A 16,900-nucleotide genomic window follows, 5' to 3' on the forward strand; every position below is an offset into this window, starting at 1 on the left:
TGCATGTATTTATTTGGTCTTAATGTTTTGTACACTCAGTGTATATATTTATATTCTGGACTCTGACATTGCTCATTTTGATATGTATTATTTTTTGATTTTTTGATTATATGTGTGTATTGTTTTTTATTGCTAGGTATTACTGCACTGTTAGAGCTAGAAACACAAGCATTTCTCTGCACCTGCGATAACATCTGCAAATCTGTGTACGCAACCAATACACTTTGATTTGATTTAATATAAAAACACACAGGTACACACACACACATAAAAACACACAGGTACACACACACACACATAAAAACACACAGGTACACACACACACATAAAAACACACAGGTACACACACACATATAAAAACACACAGGTACACACACACACACACACATATAAAAACACACAGGTACACACACACACACACACACACACACACACACACACATAAAAACACACAGGTACACACACACACACATAAAAACACACAGGTACACACACACATATAAAAACACACAGGTACACACACACACACATAAAAACACACAGGTACACACACACACATAAAAACACACAGGTACACACACACACATAAAAACACACACACATAAAAACACACAGGTACACACACACACATAAAAACACACAGGTACACACACACATAAAAACACACAGGTACACACACACACATAAAAACACACAGGTACACACACACACATAAAAACACACACACATAAAAACACACAGGTACACACACACACATAAAAACACACAGGTACACACACACATAAAAACACACAGGTACACACACACATAAAAACACACAGGTACACACACATATAAAGACACACTGGTACACGCACATATAAAAACACACAGGTACACGCACATAAAAACACGCATACGCCTCTCATATCAAATGCAATCTCCAACAAACCAACATGTACACACACGTATGCACGCACACGCACACACTCACCGAGGATGGAAACCTTGCTTAGGAACTCTTCATACATCTTCCTCTTCCTCAGTGTGCTACCCTGTAGAGGAGAAAACAGAGTTAGAAACAGAATATAGAAACAGAAGGCATAAACAGGTTGACAAGGAGAGAAGGACAGTTCCATAACCAGCTACAACAACAGTTCTAAAACATGGGCTTTAATGGTGTGCCACTGGGCCCATTAGTGCTAACAGTACTGTGCAGTAGGTGGGAGGTGTAAAGCACTGTGGTGTATGGTAAAGCACTGTGTGTGTGTGTGTGTGTGTGTGTGTGTGTGTGTGTGTGTGTGTGTGTGTGTGTGTGTGTGTGTGTGTGTGTGTGTGCTTGGCAAATTATTGTGCCCAAACACTCAAAGAGGCGGTGAATGGAGAAATGTCAGCCATTAAGGAAATGATAAGTGTGTGTGTTACATTATACCTCATTGTAGATGTGTAATATCTCCTCGTACCTGGTGTGAACAACAGTATCAGACAATATCACACTGTACAGTAGCTGTGACCACCCCACCCAGCCATTCTGACTTCACTATGATCAACAGGTGCTTTCTGAAAAGTCTAGACCCACTCTGCTACGCTACGCTCCTCTTTACATCTCAGTGGGCAACGAGGGAGATGTGAGAGAGGGAGAGAGAGAGGGAGAGAGAGAGAGAGGGAGAGAGAGAGGGAGAGAGAGCGAGAGAGAGCAAGAGAGAGAGAGCGAGAGAGAGGGAGAGAGAGAGGGAGAGAGAGAGGGAGGGAGAGACAGGGAGAGAGGGAGAGACAGGGAGAGAGAGAGAGAGAGAGAGAGAGAGAGAGAGAGAGAGAGGGAGAGACGGCGTCACCCCAGTCTGCTCCCAGGCAGCAGCAGCATTACGTTTGCATATGGAAATTATACAGTGACTCAAGACCAAGGGTGTCTTTAGTCTGGAAGTGTCTGATGAGGCCTGCTGCTGCTGCCTCTAATTTAATATAATTTCACATTTTCTCTTAAAAGGGGAGAAATGTTCCCAAGCGAGTGATGCATTGATCTCCCAAGAGTAAACAGCTTGATTAAAGGAATTCTCTGGCTCTCGCCATCCACTCCCTCCTGGATGTGTGTGTGTGTGTGTGTGTGTGTGTGTGTGTGTGTGTGTGTGTGTGTGTGTGTGTGTGTGTGTGTGTGTGTGTGTGTGTATGTGAGAGAGAGAGAGAGAGAGAGAGAGAAAGCGAGAGTGTGTGTGTATTTGTGCGTGTGTGTGAGAGAGAGAGGGAAAGTGTATGCGTGTGTGTGTGTGTATCTGTGTAGTGAGTATTTACGCGTGTGTGCATGTGTGCATGTGTTTGTGTGTGTAAAGTACAGTCTGTTTTTAGTTCTGCCGCCTTTTACATTTTTCTGCTACCCAGACAGCCAGACAGCTTCCTTCATGACTAACATGTTTAAAGTTTTGACTGAAAACCTATTAAGAAAATCAAACCAGTGTCTCAGTACTGAGAAATAGATGGTGAAAGACGGAGCGTTCCCCACTCACCGGCAGACCACACTGATGCACCAGACCATAGAATTAGAACACGAGACCCTGTTATAGGAATGTTCTACCAATGTTCTCCCAACGTTCTACCAGGGCCCAGCAGAGCAGCAGACACCCCTGGGGGGCTTAAGAGCTTAGCTTGCTTACATTTCCCTGCATGTTGGCTGACTCATGGGGTTGGGAGGGTGAGAGCTGGTCTGGAACAGGTTAATGTCATCAACTCTGGTCCCAACATGGACACATGGATGGAGTCAAGGGAATGTCTTTCTGGGTGGAGTCAAGGGCTGGCAGGGTAGCCTAGTGGTTAGAATGTTGGACTAGTAACCGAAAGGTTGCAACTTTGAATCCCCGAGCTGACAAGGTACAAATCTGTCGTTCTGCCCCTGAACAGGCAGTTAACCCACTGCTCCTAGGCCGTCGTTGAAAATAAGAATTTGTTCTTAACTGACTTGCCAAGTTAAATAGAGGTAAAAAAATATATATACACTGCTCAAAAAAATAAAGGGAACACTTAAACAACACAATGTAACTCCAAGTCAATCACACTTCTGTGAAATCAAACTGTCCACTTAGGAAGCAACACTGATTGACAATACATTTCACATGCTGTTGTGCAAATGGAATAGACAACAGGTGGAAATTATAGGCAATTAGCAAGACACCCCCAATAAACGAGTGGTTCTGCAGTGGTGACCACAGACCACTTCTCAGTTCCTATGCTTCCTGGCTGATGTTTTGGTCACTTTTGAATGCTGGCGGTGCTTTCACTCTAGTGGTAGCATGAGACAGAGTCTACAACACACACAAGTGGCTCAGGTAGTGCAGCTCATCCAGGATGGCACATCAATGCGAGCTGTGGCAAGAAGGTTTGCTGTATCTGTCAGCGTAGTGTCAAGAGCATGGAGGCGCTACCAGGTGACAGGCCAGTACATCAGGAGACGTGGAGGAGGCCGTAGGAGGGCAACAACCCAGCAGCAGGACCGCTACCTCCGCCTTTGTGCAAGGAGGAGCAGGAGGAGCACTGCCAGAGCCCTGCAAAATGACCTCCAGCAGGCCACAAATTTGCATGTGTCTGCTCAAACGGTCAGAAACAGACTCCATGAGGGTGGTATGAGGGCCCGACGTCCACAGGTGGGGGTTGTGCTTACAGCCCAACACCGTGCAGGACGTTTGGCATTTGCCAGAGAACACCAAGATTGTCAAATTCGCCACTGGCGCCCTGTGCTCTTCACAGATGAAGCAGGTTCACACTGAGCACGTGACAGACGTGACAGAGTCTGGAGACGCCGTGGAGAACGTTCTGCTGCCTGCAACATCCTCCAGCATGACCGGTTTGGCGGTGGGTCAGTCATGGTGTGGGGTGGCATTTCTTTGGGGGGCCGCACAGCCCTCCATGTGCTCACCAGAGGTAGCCTGACTGCCATTAGGTTCCGAGATGAGATCCTCAGACCCCTTGTGAGACCATATGCTGGTGCGGTTGGCCCTGGGTTCCTCATAATGCAAGACAATGCTAGACCTCATGTGGCTGGAGTGTGTCAGCAGTTCCTGCAAGAGGAAGGCATTGATGCTATGGACTGGCCCGCCCGTTCCCCAGACCTGAATCCAATTGAGCACATCTGGGACATCATCTCTCGCTCCATCCACCAACGCCACGTTGCACCACAGACTGTCCAGGAGTTGGCGGATGCTTTAGTCCAGGTCTGGGAGGAGATCCCTCAGGAGACCATCCGCCACCTCATCAGGAGCATGCCCAGGCGCTGTAGGGAGGTCATACAGGCACGTGGAGGCCACACACACTACTGAGCCTCATTTTGACTTGTTTTAAGGACATTACATCAAAGTTGGATCAGCCTGTAGTGTGGTTTTCCACTTTAATTTTGAGTGTGACTCCAAATCCAGACCTCCATGGGTTGATAAATTGGATTTCCATTGATTATTTTTGTGTGATTTTGTTGTCAGCACATTCAACTATGTAAAGAAAAAAGTATTTAATAAGATAATTTCATTCATTCAGATCTAGGATGTGTTATTTTAGTGTTCCCTTTATTTTTTTGAGCAGTATATTTCTGGATGGAGTCAAGGGAATATTTTTCTGGATGGAGTCAAGGGAATGTCTTTCTGGATGGAGTCAAGGGAATATCTTTCTGGATGGAGTCAAGGGAATATCTTTCTGCATGGAGTCAAGGGAATATCTTTCTGGATGGAGTCAAGGGAATATTTTTATGGATGGAGTCAAGGGAATGTCTTTCTGGATGGAGTCAAGGGAATATTTTTATGGATGGAGTCAAGGGAATGTCTTTCTGGATGGAGTCAAGGGAATGTCTTTCTGGATGGAGTCAAGGGAATGTCTTTCTGGATGGAGTCAAGGGAATATCTTTCTGCATGGAGTCAAGGGAATGTCTTTCTGCATGGAGTCAAGGGAATGTCTTTCTGGATGGAGTCAAGGGAATGTCTTTCTGGATGGAGTCAAGGGAATGTCTTTCTGGATGGAGTCAAATGAATGTCTTTCTGGATGGAGTCAAATGAATGTCTTTCTGGATGGAGTCAAGGGAATGTCTTTCTGGATGGAGTCAAATGAATGTCTTTCTGGATGGAGTCAAATGCATGTCTTTCAGGATGGAGTCAAGGGAATGTGTTTCTGGATGGAGTCAAGGGAATATCTTTCCGCATGGAGTCAAGGGAATATCTTTCTGCATGGAGTCAAGGGAATGTCTTTCTGCATGGAGTCAAGGGAATGTCTTTCTGGATGGAGTCAAGGGAATGTCTTTCTGGATGGAGTCAAGGGAATGTCTTTCTGCATGGAGTCAAGGGTATGTCTTTCTGGATGGAGTCAAGGGAATGTCTTTCTGGATGGAGTCAAGGGAATGTCTTTCTGGATGGAGTCAAATGAATGTCTTTCTGGATGGAGTCAAATTAATGTCTTTCTGGATGGAGTCAAGGGAATGTCTTTCTGGATGGAGTCAAATTAATGTATTTCTGGATGGAGTCAAATGAATGTCTTTCTGGATGGAGTCAAATTAATGTCTTTCTGGATGGAGTCAAGGGAATGTCTTTCTGGATGGAGTCAAATTAATGTCTTTCTGGATGGAGTCAAGAGAATGTCTTTCTGGATGGAGTCAAATGAATGTCTTTCTGGATGGAGTCAAGGGAATGTCTTTCTGGATGGAGTCAAGGGAATGTCTTTCTGGTTGGAGCCAAGGGAATGTCTTTCTGGATGGAGTCAAATGAATGTCTTTCTGGATGGAGTCAAATGAATGTCTTTCTGGATGGAGTCAAATGAATGTCTTTCTGGATGGAGTCAAATTAAAGTCTTTCTGGATGGAGTCAAATGAATGTCTTTCTGGATGGAGTCAAGGGAATGTCTTTCTGGATGGAGTCAAATTAATGTCTTTCTGGATGGAGTCAAGAGAATGTCTTTCTGGATGGAGTCAAATGAATGTCTTTCTGGATGGAGTCAAGGGAATGTGTTTCTGGTTGGAGCCAAGGGAATGTGTTTCTGGATGGAGTCAAGGGAATGTCTTTCTGGATGAAATGTCTTTCCAGCAGGTATATTTCACTGGTCACCCCCAAAGTCAATTCCTCCTTCGGCCACTTTTTTTTTTTTTTACAGTTCTCTGCTGCCAATGACTGGAACGAACTGCAAAAATCACTGAAGCTGGAGACTCATATCTCCCTCACTAGCTTTAAGCACCAGCTGTCAGAGCAGCTCACAGATCAATGCACCGGTACATAGCCCATCTGTAAATAGCCCATCCAACTACCTCATCCCCATACTGTTATTTATTTTATTTATTTTGCTCCTTTGCACCCTAGTATCTCTACTTGCACACTCATCTTCTGCACATCTATCACTCCAGTGTTTAATTGCTATATTGTAATTATTTCGCCACTATGGCCTATTTATTGCCTTACCTCCCTTATCCTACCTCATTTGCACACACTGTATATACTTTTTCTATTGTATTATTGACTGTATGTTTGTTTATTCCATGTGTAACTCTGTGTTGTTGTTTGTGTCGCACTGCTTTGCTTTATCTTGGCCAGGTCGCAGTTGTAAACGAGAACTTGTTCTCAACTAGCCTACCTGGTTAAATAAAGGTGAAATAACTAAATAAATAAAAACGGAGTCACGGGAATGTCTTTCTGGAGTGAATGTCAGTCAGATGCTGTAGGCTCTTCTTTCTGTTGACCATGCCTTAGCCATTCTTCACTCTGCATTGAGACCACAGCATTTCACTTCGCCTGTGAATTCCTGCACTTTATCCACCCTCTCTTTGGTGGAAGAATCAAAGAGCCTGAGGTGTGGCACATGGCCAGGTCAACCCATTCACTTTAATATCCATCCACCTCCATCGCCTTCATCTTTGTCCAACATGAAACACACAGGCTTCTCTCTCTCTCTCTCTCTGTTTCTCATTCGGGACACACTCTTTCCACTCCATTTCACATGGTGGTCAGTGCTATATGTCATGGTGGGAGTGGGTTTCAAAGTGCAAGGACTGTCTGATGCGCTTCCACATTCAACCGAGAACCCTTTATTTGAACTAAAAACAGTTAGTGGCTGGACCAGTTTTCTCAAAAGTGAACGATGTGTAACGTCAAGTTTTGCTTGCTAGCCAACCAACTACACCAATGATGATACCAAGCCAATTTACTAAGCTTACCTGAATGAAATATAGGAAACTGATCATGACCAGATTTAATCTAATTTCACTGCGATTGGTTCCTCAGCATGCAATAATACCTGTATACTGTCAACCACTGAGATGAATGATTTGGGTAGCTGGTTTAATTAAAAACAGTTCATCTGATGGGTTTTGGATGTCCTTGGTCTTATTTATTTGTTGGAGGGCCTATACATGAGGCCAACATTCCCATATTATCCTGGACGTATACCCCAGTCTCATTACCTTGTGTGAATGATATCGCTCAACTTTAAACAATGTGAAATTCATATACAAAAGGATTTGTTTAGCTTCTTTCTGATCTGTGGCTGGATTAAATAGTAAACATAACGTGTATTCAGTGATTCCATTTGATGACTTTATCTTTGTGTCTCCCTGATGAAACAGTAACATCCATTACGGTAGTTAGGCTTATGCCAGGCACACACTACACGACTTTCTAAATCTTAACGTCGCTGAGCTTCTCACAAACAACCATCTTTCCTGTAGTTTTTTGTCTTGCCAACGTAAACGATGTGGCACAGTACAGGGTCACACACTACAAGATTCTTCACTTGGTCGTGAGGATTCTCCATACCACGCTGTCTCGCCAAAACAATGATGTGATACAGTGATGATGTTACTAGATTAGCTAGAATGAGCTGTGGCTCAAAGTTGCCTCATAAACATTTCAGTCAGGCATTCATGCTTGCCATAAAGAGTTGAAATACTTTGCCAATCACTTACATTTTGTATTGAATAATATTACTTGTGAACTTCAGAGCTGTAAAAATTTCACTTTGGCTTTGGTTTTGTCTAAAAAAAGTAAAGGACAAATGCATACTAGTAGAAGGCCTAGTCATTACTCCTGCCCGAGACTCAGTATACACATTCTGGGTGATGAGATACCATAGAATTAAGAATACTAGTAATTTAATAGGATTTTTATGTGTGATATAGCCTCTGTCGAGTCCCCAACAACCTTATGCTGGAAAGAGGTTAAGGCGACACTCCATCTTAACTCCTTTTTGTTAATATTCTCGTCCAGACCAGTACCTAGGGATCTACGTGTATTTAACTCCTGCTACGATAGGTTATGTGCAATACAACCTCATCATCTCCCTGGCTTCTTCTCTGGAGACCTCTCATTGGCTGTTGCTGATCACCGTTCTCAAAACTTGTCGTTGTACATCTCACACTAGAAGAGCATTGCAGATTTTGTTGCCCTCCTACGGCCTCCTCCACGTCTCCTGATGTACTGGCCTGTCACCTGGTAGCGCCTCCATGCTCTGGACACTACGCTGACAGATACAGCAAACCTTCTTGCCACAGCTCGCATTGATGTGCCATCCTGGATGAGCTGCACTACCTGAGCCACTTGTGTGGGTTGTAGACTCTGTCTCTCGTTAATTAAACCCGCTCACGTTAATTAAACCCGCTCACATTAATTAAACCCACTCACGTTAATTAAACCCGCTCACGTTAATTAAACCCTCTCACGTTAATTAAACCCGCACACATTAATTAAACCCGCTCACATTAATTAAACCCGCTCACATTAATTAAACCCGCTCACATTAATTAAACCCGCTCACATTAATTAAACCCGCTCATGTTAATTAAACCCGCTCACATGAATTAAACCCACTCACATGAATTAAACCCACTCACATGAATTAAACCCACTCACATGAATTAAACCCACTCACATGAATTAAACCCACTCACATGAATTAAACCCACTCACATGAATTAAACTCACTCACATGAATTAAACTCACTCACATTAAGTAAACCCACTCGCATGAATTAAACTCACTCACATGAATTAAACTCACTCACATTATTTAAACCCACTCACATGAATTAAACCCACTCACATGAATTAAACCCACTCGCATGAATTAAACCCACTCACATGAATTAAACTCACTCACATTATTTAAACCCACTCACATTATTTAAACCCACTCACATTAAAAGAGCGTTGGTGACGCTCACGCGCCTCTAAGGCATCAAATCAGCCTCTAAAGTCCATTGCGTGCAAGATGGCGCTGTCGAGCAAGATGAAACATCATTGAGTTAGCAAAGTCGAGAGTCGAGAGCTTAGAGGATGTGTCCTGCGAGCACAGACCAGTCGAGAGCCAGAATGTGGTTGAGCAAGCAGAGGATGGGTCCAACGAGTGCACAGGCAGCGAGGGTGCGCAAATTAAACCTGAGTTGCAATTGTGACTTCTACTGAGCAGAACATCATTGCTGCACGCAAAATATTAACTTGAGAGCAGAACTTTTGGTTTTGTTCTGTGCTCTCACAAATTCACCACATCCCCACATGGATTTCTCCTCCCACACCAAAAACTCCTGCTCTCGTAACAGCAATCTTGTAATAGAATTTTATTACAGTGAAAATTGTAGCCAATGAACATGGTTGGCACAGCCAAAAAGTCACAATTATTATGGCTAAACCCAGCCTATTTCTACAATGTATCTGCTAACCTTACACCTAACCTTAACCTTAAATGAAGACCAAAAAGCACATTTTTATGATATAGACAATTTTGACTTTGTGTTATCTAGTAGACACCGGATTTTGACTGTGAAAGGTGATGGTGGTGGTGAAGTAGGGATGATGGCCGACGATAAAAATGTACGTTTTCAGTAGAGAACCTAACCAACCAACTAACCAACTATGATTTCAATATTGAAATATGTACAGTGAGGGAAAAAAGTATTTGATCCCCTGCTGATTTTGGACGTTTGCCCACTGACAAAAAAAGGATCAGTCTATAATTTTAATGGTAGGTTTATTTGAACAGTGAGAGACAGAATAACAACAAAAATATCCAGAAAAACGCATGTCAGAAATTTTATAAATTGATTTGCATTTTAATGGAGGGAAATAAGTATTTGACCCCCTCTCAATCAGAAAGATTTCTGGATCCCAGGTGTCTTTTATACAGGTAACGAGCTGAGATTAGGAGCACACTCTTAAAGGGAGTGCTCCTAACCGCAGCTTGTTACCTGTAAGAAAGACACCTGTCCACAGAAGCAATCAATCAATCAGATTCCAAACTCTCCACCATGGCCAAGACCAAAGAGCTCTCCAAGGATGTCAGGGACAAGATTGTAGACCTACACAAGGCTGGAATGGGCTACAAGACCATCGCCAAGCAGCTTGGTGAGAAGGTGACAACATTTGGTGTGATTATTCGCAAATGGAAGAAACACAAAAGAACTGTCAATATCCCTCGGCCTGGGGCTCCATGCAAGATCTCACCTCGTGGAGTTGCAATGATCATGAGAATGGTGAGGAATCAGCCCAAAACTACACGGGAGGATCTTGTCAATGATCTCAATGCAGCTGGGACCATAGTGACCAAGAAAACAATTGGAAACACACTACGCCGTGAAGGACTGAAATCCTGCAGCGCCCACAAGGTCCCCCTGCTCAAGAATACATATACATGCCCGTCTGAAGTTTGCCAATGAACATCTGAATGACTCAGAGGACAACTGGTGAAGGTGCTGTGGTCAGATGGGACCAAATTGGAGCTCTTTGACATCAACTCAACTCGCCGTATTTGGAGGAGGAGGAATGCTGCCTATGACCCCAAGAACACCATCTCCACCGTCAAACATGGAGGTGGAAACATTATTCTTTGGGGGTGTTTTTCTGCTAAGGGGTGTCATGACGTTGGCCTGTGGGTAAGGTTTATGACCCCCCCATAAATACCTTTCTCCCTTCCCCTCTCTTTCTGACCCTACTGAAGGACTGCTGAATAGCATGTGTTAAATATAGAGAGTCTGGGAACATCAAACAAATGGGGAAAAGGAACCATATTTTGTTAATAAAACCAGTTGGAAATATGCTTTGGAACGTAATGAGTATGGATGTCAGTTCGGTTGTCATCTGAGACATTATGACTGATGACAGGACGACATAAACTGTACCTGGGAAAGTATACACCCTCTAGTTATCAGAGTCACATGGAATTGTTATACAATTGAAATGTTTGATATTGAAATTGTTTGTTAGGAGATTAAATGTAATTTTAGCTTCCAAATGAGAGAATTGGGTTTTCATAAGGAAAGTGCCCTGCTTGATCAGTGGCCCGCCCCTGTGAAGAGACAGGGGTTATAAACAACGAAACACATCCTTCCCCCTCTCCACTATATAAGCCTTTGACGAAAAGATAACCACATGTTCCAGTACGTGAGGTCTGCAGCCTCTACGTTAGAAGGACACACATGTCAAGTACAGAACTAAGCCAACCTCGGCGTGAGCTTTGGTGGCGAATGGTATGAACTTTGAGCTTATTCACTACAGAAGTGATACTTCCTAGCCGTTGAGTTAGCAGCGGCCGCTGTAGACGTGGGCTAGGAAAGGATGGACGACGGATCCAGTCTAACAACCACAGACGAAGATACCACCACGTATCCACTTTACCACCATTGACATTCTTCCGAGGACAGGAAGACCTGTTGGCCAACCCGGCCAGCATCTACGACCAATCTACCGAAGCGCAGCTCAGAGTAAATATTTATTGCATTTTCCTTTTCCAAATGGGCGGTAATTTAGAATACATAAGATAATGTATTTACGATAGCATAGCTGCTGTTTCTTTGTTCCTAAGTCTTCCCGCTCTTTCATTCAAGCCCAACACCCTTTCCTTTGTGTAACCAGCCATTATACAGGTGGACGTTTTCTGTATGACATCATTGTATTCTGTGTATTTGTAATTCTGTGTGATTAGTTTAGGTATTTAGTAAATAAATAATTAAACCCAATTTTGTATTTCTGATTCAACTTGTTAGCCAGGGTTCGTGAAGATAGCCAAGAATTTACAACTTTCATTATGAGACTGAAAATAAGATAAGGGTTAATATTGACTGCTATCGATGTAAAATATAAATAGGTCTTTAAGAGTTTATTCGGAAGATAACGGCTCTATAAACACTCTTCCGTGGTGTCCCGACTTTCTAGTTAATTACATTTACATGATTAGCTTAATCAGGTAATATTAATTACAGAGAAAGAATTTCACAGGTTAGCATGTCATATCACTTAATCCGGCATAGCCAAAGACACGACAGGGGACAGGACAACTTCACCGCATCAAAGGGACGATGGACGGGGCCATGTACCGTCAAACCTTGGGTGAGAACCTCCTTCCCTCAGCCAGGGCATTGAAAATGGGTCGTGGATGGGTATTCCAGCATGACAATGACCCAAAACGCACGGCCAAGGCAACAAAGGAGTGGCTCAAGAAGAAGCACATTAAGGTCCTGGAGTGGCCTAGCCAGTCTCCAGACCTTAATCCCATAGAAAATCTGTGGAGGGAGCTGAAGGTTTGAGTTGCCAAACATCAGCCTCGAAACCTTAATGACTTGGAGAAGATCTGCAAAGAGGAGTGGGACAAAATCCCTCCTGAGATGTGTGCAAACCTGGTGGCCAACTACAAGAAACGTCTGACCTCTGTGATTGCCAACAAGGGTTTTGCCACCAAGTACTAAGTCATGTTTTGCAGAGGGGTCAAATACTTATTTCCCTCATTAAAATGCAAATCATTTTATAACATTTTTGACATGGGTTTTTCTGTATTTTTTTGTTGTTATTCTGTCTCTCACTGTTCAAATAAACCTACCATTAAAATTATAGACTGATCATTTCTTTGTCAGTGGGCAAATGTACAAAATCAGCAGGGGATCAAATACTTTTTCCCCCCACTGTAGCTACAGCGAATTTGTAAAGTATTCAGACCCCTTCACTTTTTCAAAATTTTGATACGTTACAGCCTTATTCTAAAATGGATTAAATTATATTTTTTTCTCATCAATATACACACACAATACCCCATAATGACAAAGTGAAAACAGTTTTTTATACATTTTTGCAAATGTATAAAAAAAACTGAAATACCTTATTTACATACAGTAGTTATTTGGTCTTCTGTTTTAAAGGCAAGCTAGGTCACCGTCAGCTAGCCGCTGCTAGGAAGTTAACTAGCTAGTTAGCTAGTTAGTAGCTAACGTTTAACCACATATAAAAGTTACCAGTATCTTTGGTTTAACCAAGAGCATTGTAGCTAGCTAGCTAGCCAGCCAAGTTAACGAGGGGTTAGCATGGAAGGAGGACTTGGAAGACCAGCATGACTGGGATGTAGTGGCGGAGAAGGCAGAGGCAGGGTGAGAATAGACAGGAAAGGCCCTCACTGGGGAAGAGGTCCTTGATTGAGATGAGGTGAGGGGGAGCCAAATCAAACGCCAAACTAAATAGCCAATATTGTAAACCGCTAACTGTATACGTTGAGATACAGTCTATTTGAAATACAGATTACTTTTACACATATAGTAGGCACACTTGATCTCACACGCCCAACTAGAAGAGGAGAGGCAGGCTAATGAAGAGGAAGCAGCGAATTCTGAGTGTATGTGAATAATGCATACAAAGCAAAAAGATGACAGTTTCCAAATAATCTGCGGGACCAAAAAATATTTTCATCCCAAAGTCGTCTGTCGGACCGCCCGCCCGCTCTCACCCACAGCATGAAAAATGCAGACCGCACCGCAATGATATCTGTCGGGACCCGCAGGGATGCAGCTCTCTGCAGCCCAGTACCACATAGTATAATATCACTTGGCTAAATGATTATCCACAGTTGCCTCTATTGATACAGCAGCAGTCTTTAAACGGACTGTTACCATGAACGCAACTCTAAAATGATGAAACTTTTCCAATTGATCTCTGTCTATGACATTTCCTATGTTTACTCTCTCACTGCAGTTGATCTCAGGAGACAGGTCAGTGTGTGTGTAGAGAACACATCTGACAAGGTGGAGTCAGGCTCCTACCTCATGGCCCTGGACCACTACACCTACGACGCAGAGGACACCAAGTTTGGACATGTAAGTCACCTTTGACCTTGACTTAACTTTCTTCTAAGATCTTTGGGGTCATGGGTGTCCTCTAGTTCATCTTGTGCCTTACACAACTCAGCACATATGTATCCATCCACCTTCCTCAGTGGAGTCCTGACCAGGGGTATCAAACTCCAATGTCTATGTACCTGTTGTGTTGGCGTAGTTACCGGACCAGTGGGAGGAGGCGTTGATGACAGTGATGCGTCCCAGTGTGATCTCAACAAACAGCCGCTGTACCAACACCATGCCTGATGACCACAACCAGATGATATCCCTCCACCCTGGATCAGGGTAAACACACACCTAGTCTCTCTCTGTGTGTGTTGCGTGTGAGAGAGTGAGTAATGGGTCTGTATATGTAAGTGTAGGGTAGGATATACGTGTTGTGTATATGACTCTATTCAGTCTGTAAACCCACTGTATTACAGGCCTGTTATGTTTGCACACATATTTCTTGTGTGTAATTTAGTGCAGTGTTTTGTGACATCTCTCTCTCAACTCCTCAGATATGTGGTGCTCCCCAGACCAGTGTTTTGAGGCAGGGATGGACTACACTGTTCGTCTGAGCTTGCCCCTCTACTCTGCATTCAGTGATGTCCAGTCCCCATACATACTCATCGACTCGGTTAGTCCCCTCACACACAACTGAGACTATTGTGTAAATCATGCATTGATGTCATTGCATACAATGTTAGGCTACAAGGATTTTAAGTTGGGATTCAGCCCTTTGACTCCATACTAAATCTAATTCCATCTTCAGTATCTTTCTGTCCTCTCCATAGATTGTGCTGAAGCCCCACTTCCAGCATTACCGGTGTCTGGAGAACAGCCAGATCGTGGTCAAGACCCCCTCCACAGACATCTACCACAAGTTCATGTTTAGTGTGTCAGCTCTTCTGCTCCTGGGAGCTAAAGGTATGGCACCGTACTCCCAACCGTCATGTACGTGTTAACTAACTAAGGAGGGTTTCTTATGGCTCAATAATACTGATGAATGGTGTGGATTATACACCTTTGCTCAGTCCCACATAGTGAAATCTGACATTTCATATTGAGGCAAACATGCAACAGCTCTGTGCCATTTTATCTTCCTCAATTCCTTGCATCCTTTTTCCGTGCCTCCTTCTAAAACCCCACAAGGTTCCTCCCCTCAGACCTCCAATGGGTTTTGAGAAGGATGCGAGTAGAGAGGAAGTGAGGAGTTGAGCTGAATTGGGACATAGCTCATGTCATTGTTTTAGGTGGAATCTTATGTTGAATGATAGATATATGTGAAAACAGAATACATGTTTGTTCTACTTGTGCTCTTTCCACAGATGGCTCTGGCTTGCTGATAACATCTGATCTGATGAGACTCCCCATGGGATTTGACTGCTGTATTACTGCCTGTACTCAATAAAACTTCCAATGCCAAATTGAAATAATTTGACACTGTAATTTGATAGACAACGGTAGTTCCCAATCAGACAACTAGTATAACTAGTCGATATTCATCTGTTTTCCTCAGTTAGATGTTTGGTGAATGCATGCGCTTTCTTTGTCCTCAGTCCTCCTTTTTATGCTGTGTGTACCAAGGATGACATGTTGACCTGTTTAGCTGGTTAATGTTCATTTCAGTTGACATTCTTTTATTTGTCACTGGTTATGTAGTGTTAATGTAGCAGGTTGTCCCCTTCGTGTCTCCATATAATTCTAAATCCTCATGTGTTGTGTGTGTGTCCTAGGGCCTGATAGAGACCCTAACTGTTGGATCCTGCCTTCATCTCAATTCCTGCATCTCTTAACTAGCCTACTAGTAATTCCTTTCTTTTCATGTTAACATCGTTACGACATTATTATGTGTGTAGCCACATGTTATTCCCAACAACGGAGTCATTATATTTAGCTTTATTAAATGATGGCCAGGACCTAGTGCATGATGAACAAACTTGTTAGATCACAGCCACACTCTGCAAATAATCCAGCTATTCTGTGATACATTGGGGTTAACTCCCTCATACCATGCAGACACATACCAGACACTTTGTGGAAAGGTGAAGAAAAACCATTAGGTCGTGGTGGACTATGGTGTTACTTAGCTAGAGCCGACTGTCTGCTTTTCGTGTTACAGACAAAATGTTGCTGGCTAACAAGTATTTATCTAGCTAACTTTAGCAAATATCTTCCACTCAACTCAAGATATAGTATTGCTACTCATTTATTTCCCAATTACTTTGCTTATGTATCAAGTTTAAGCTGGGTTTCCCAAGTCGTTTGGTGTCTACTGTTCAAGCCGACTAGCAAGCTAAACAGACAGCTCTGAAGCAGATCTGTTTGACGTCAAGGACCCAAGAAGATCACACGACACAACAACGGACTGGCCAAGGGCTCTGCCCCACCTGTTTTGAGCCCCACCTGTTTAGCTAAAAAAAAATGCAGCTCCAAAATGCAGGTGTTTCATCCTAGCTCAGTGCATTCTGTGGTGGTGGGCAGCCGGTGGAAAATACGGAGCGTTGGGATTGGTAATGTTCTCTAGTTGTGCCATGATCTGCTCAGTGTTCTGTCCCTCATGGGGACACTACATCACTGCAAAATCTACAGGGAGTTCAGGCCCCTTGGGTGCTGCCATAGAGTTTCTCAAAAAGGGCTAAAATCGTGTAGTGTACTCTATGGCTTTAGTCAACCTGTACTCTATGGCTTTAGTCAACCTGTACTCTATGGCTTTAGTCAACCTGTACTCTATGGCTTTAGTCAACCTCTACTATATGGCTTTAGTCAACCTGTACTCTATGGCTTTAGTCAACCTGTACTCTATGGCTTTAGTCAACCTGTACTCTATGGCTTTAGTCAACCTGT

General features: G+C 43.3%; 1 protein-coding gene across 2 annotated transcripts in view; it reads right to left on the bottom strand.

Moving 5' to 3' along the window:
- The window catches only part of LOC106606482 (cAMP-dependent protein kinase type I-beta regulatory subunit), a 236,251-nt gene that overhangs the window by 76,752 nt on the left and 142,599 nt on the right, over positions 1 to 16,900 (bottom strand). For both annotated transcript variants that reach the window (XM_045715631.2, XM_045715632.2), the window contains one exon: positions 974 to 1,034. In XM_045715631.2, coding sequence (XP_045571587.1) covers positions 974 to 1,034 — 61 coding nt within the window. The remainder of the gene's footprint in view (positions 1 to 973; positions 1,035 to 16,900) is intronic.

This window comes from Salmo salar, chromosome 03, assembly GCF_965601325.2.
Source record: "Salmo salar chromosome 03, fSalSal1, whole genome shotgun sequence".
Taxonomy (NCBI): domain Eukaryota; kingdom Metazoa; phylum Chordata; class Actinopteri; order Salmoniformes; family Salmonidae; genus Salmo; species Salmo salar.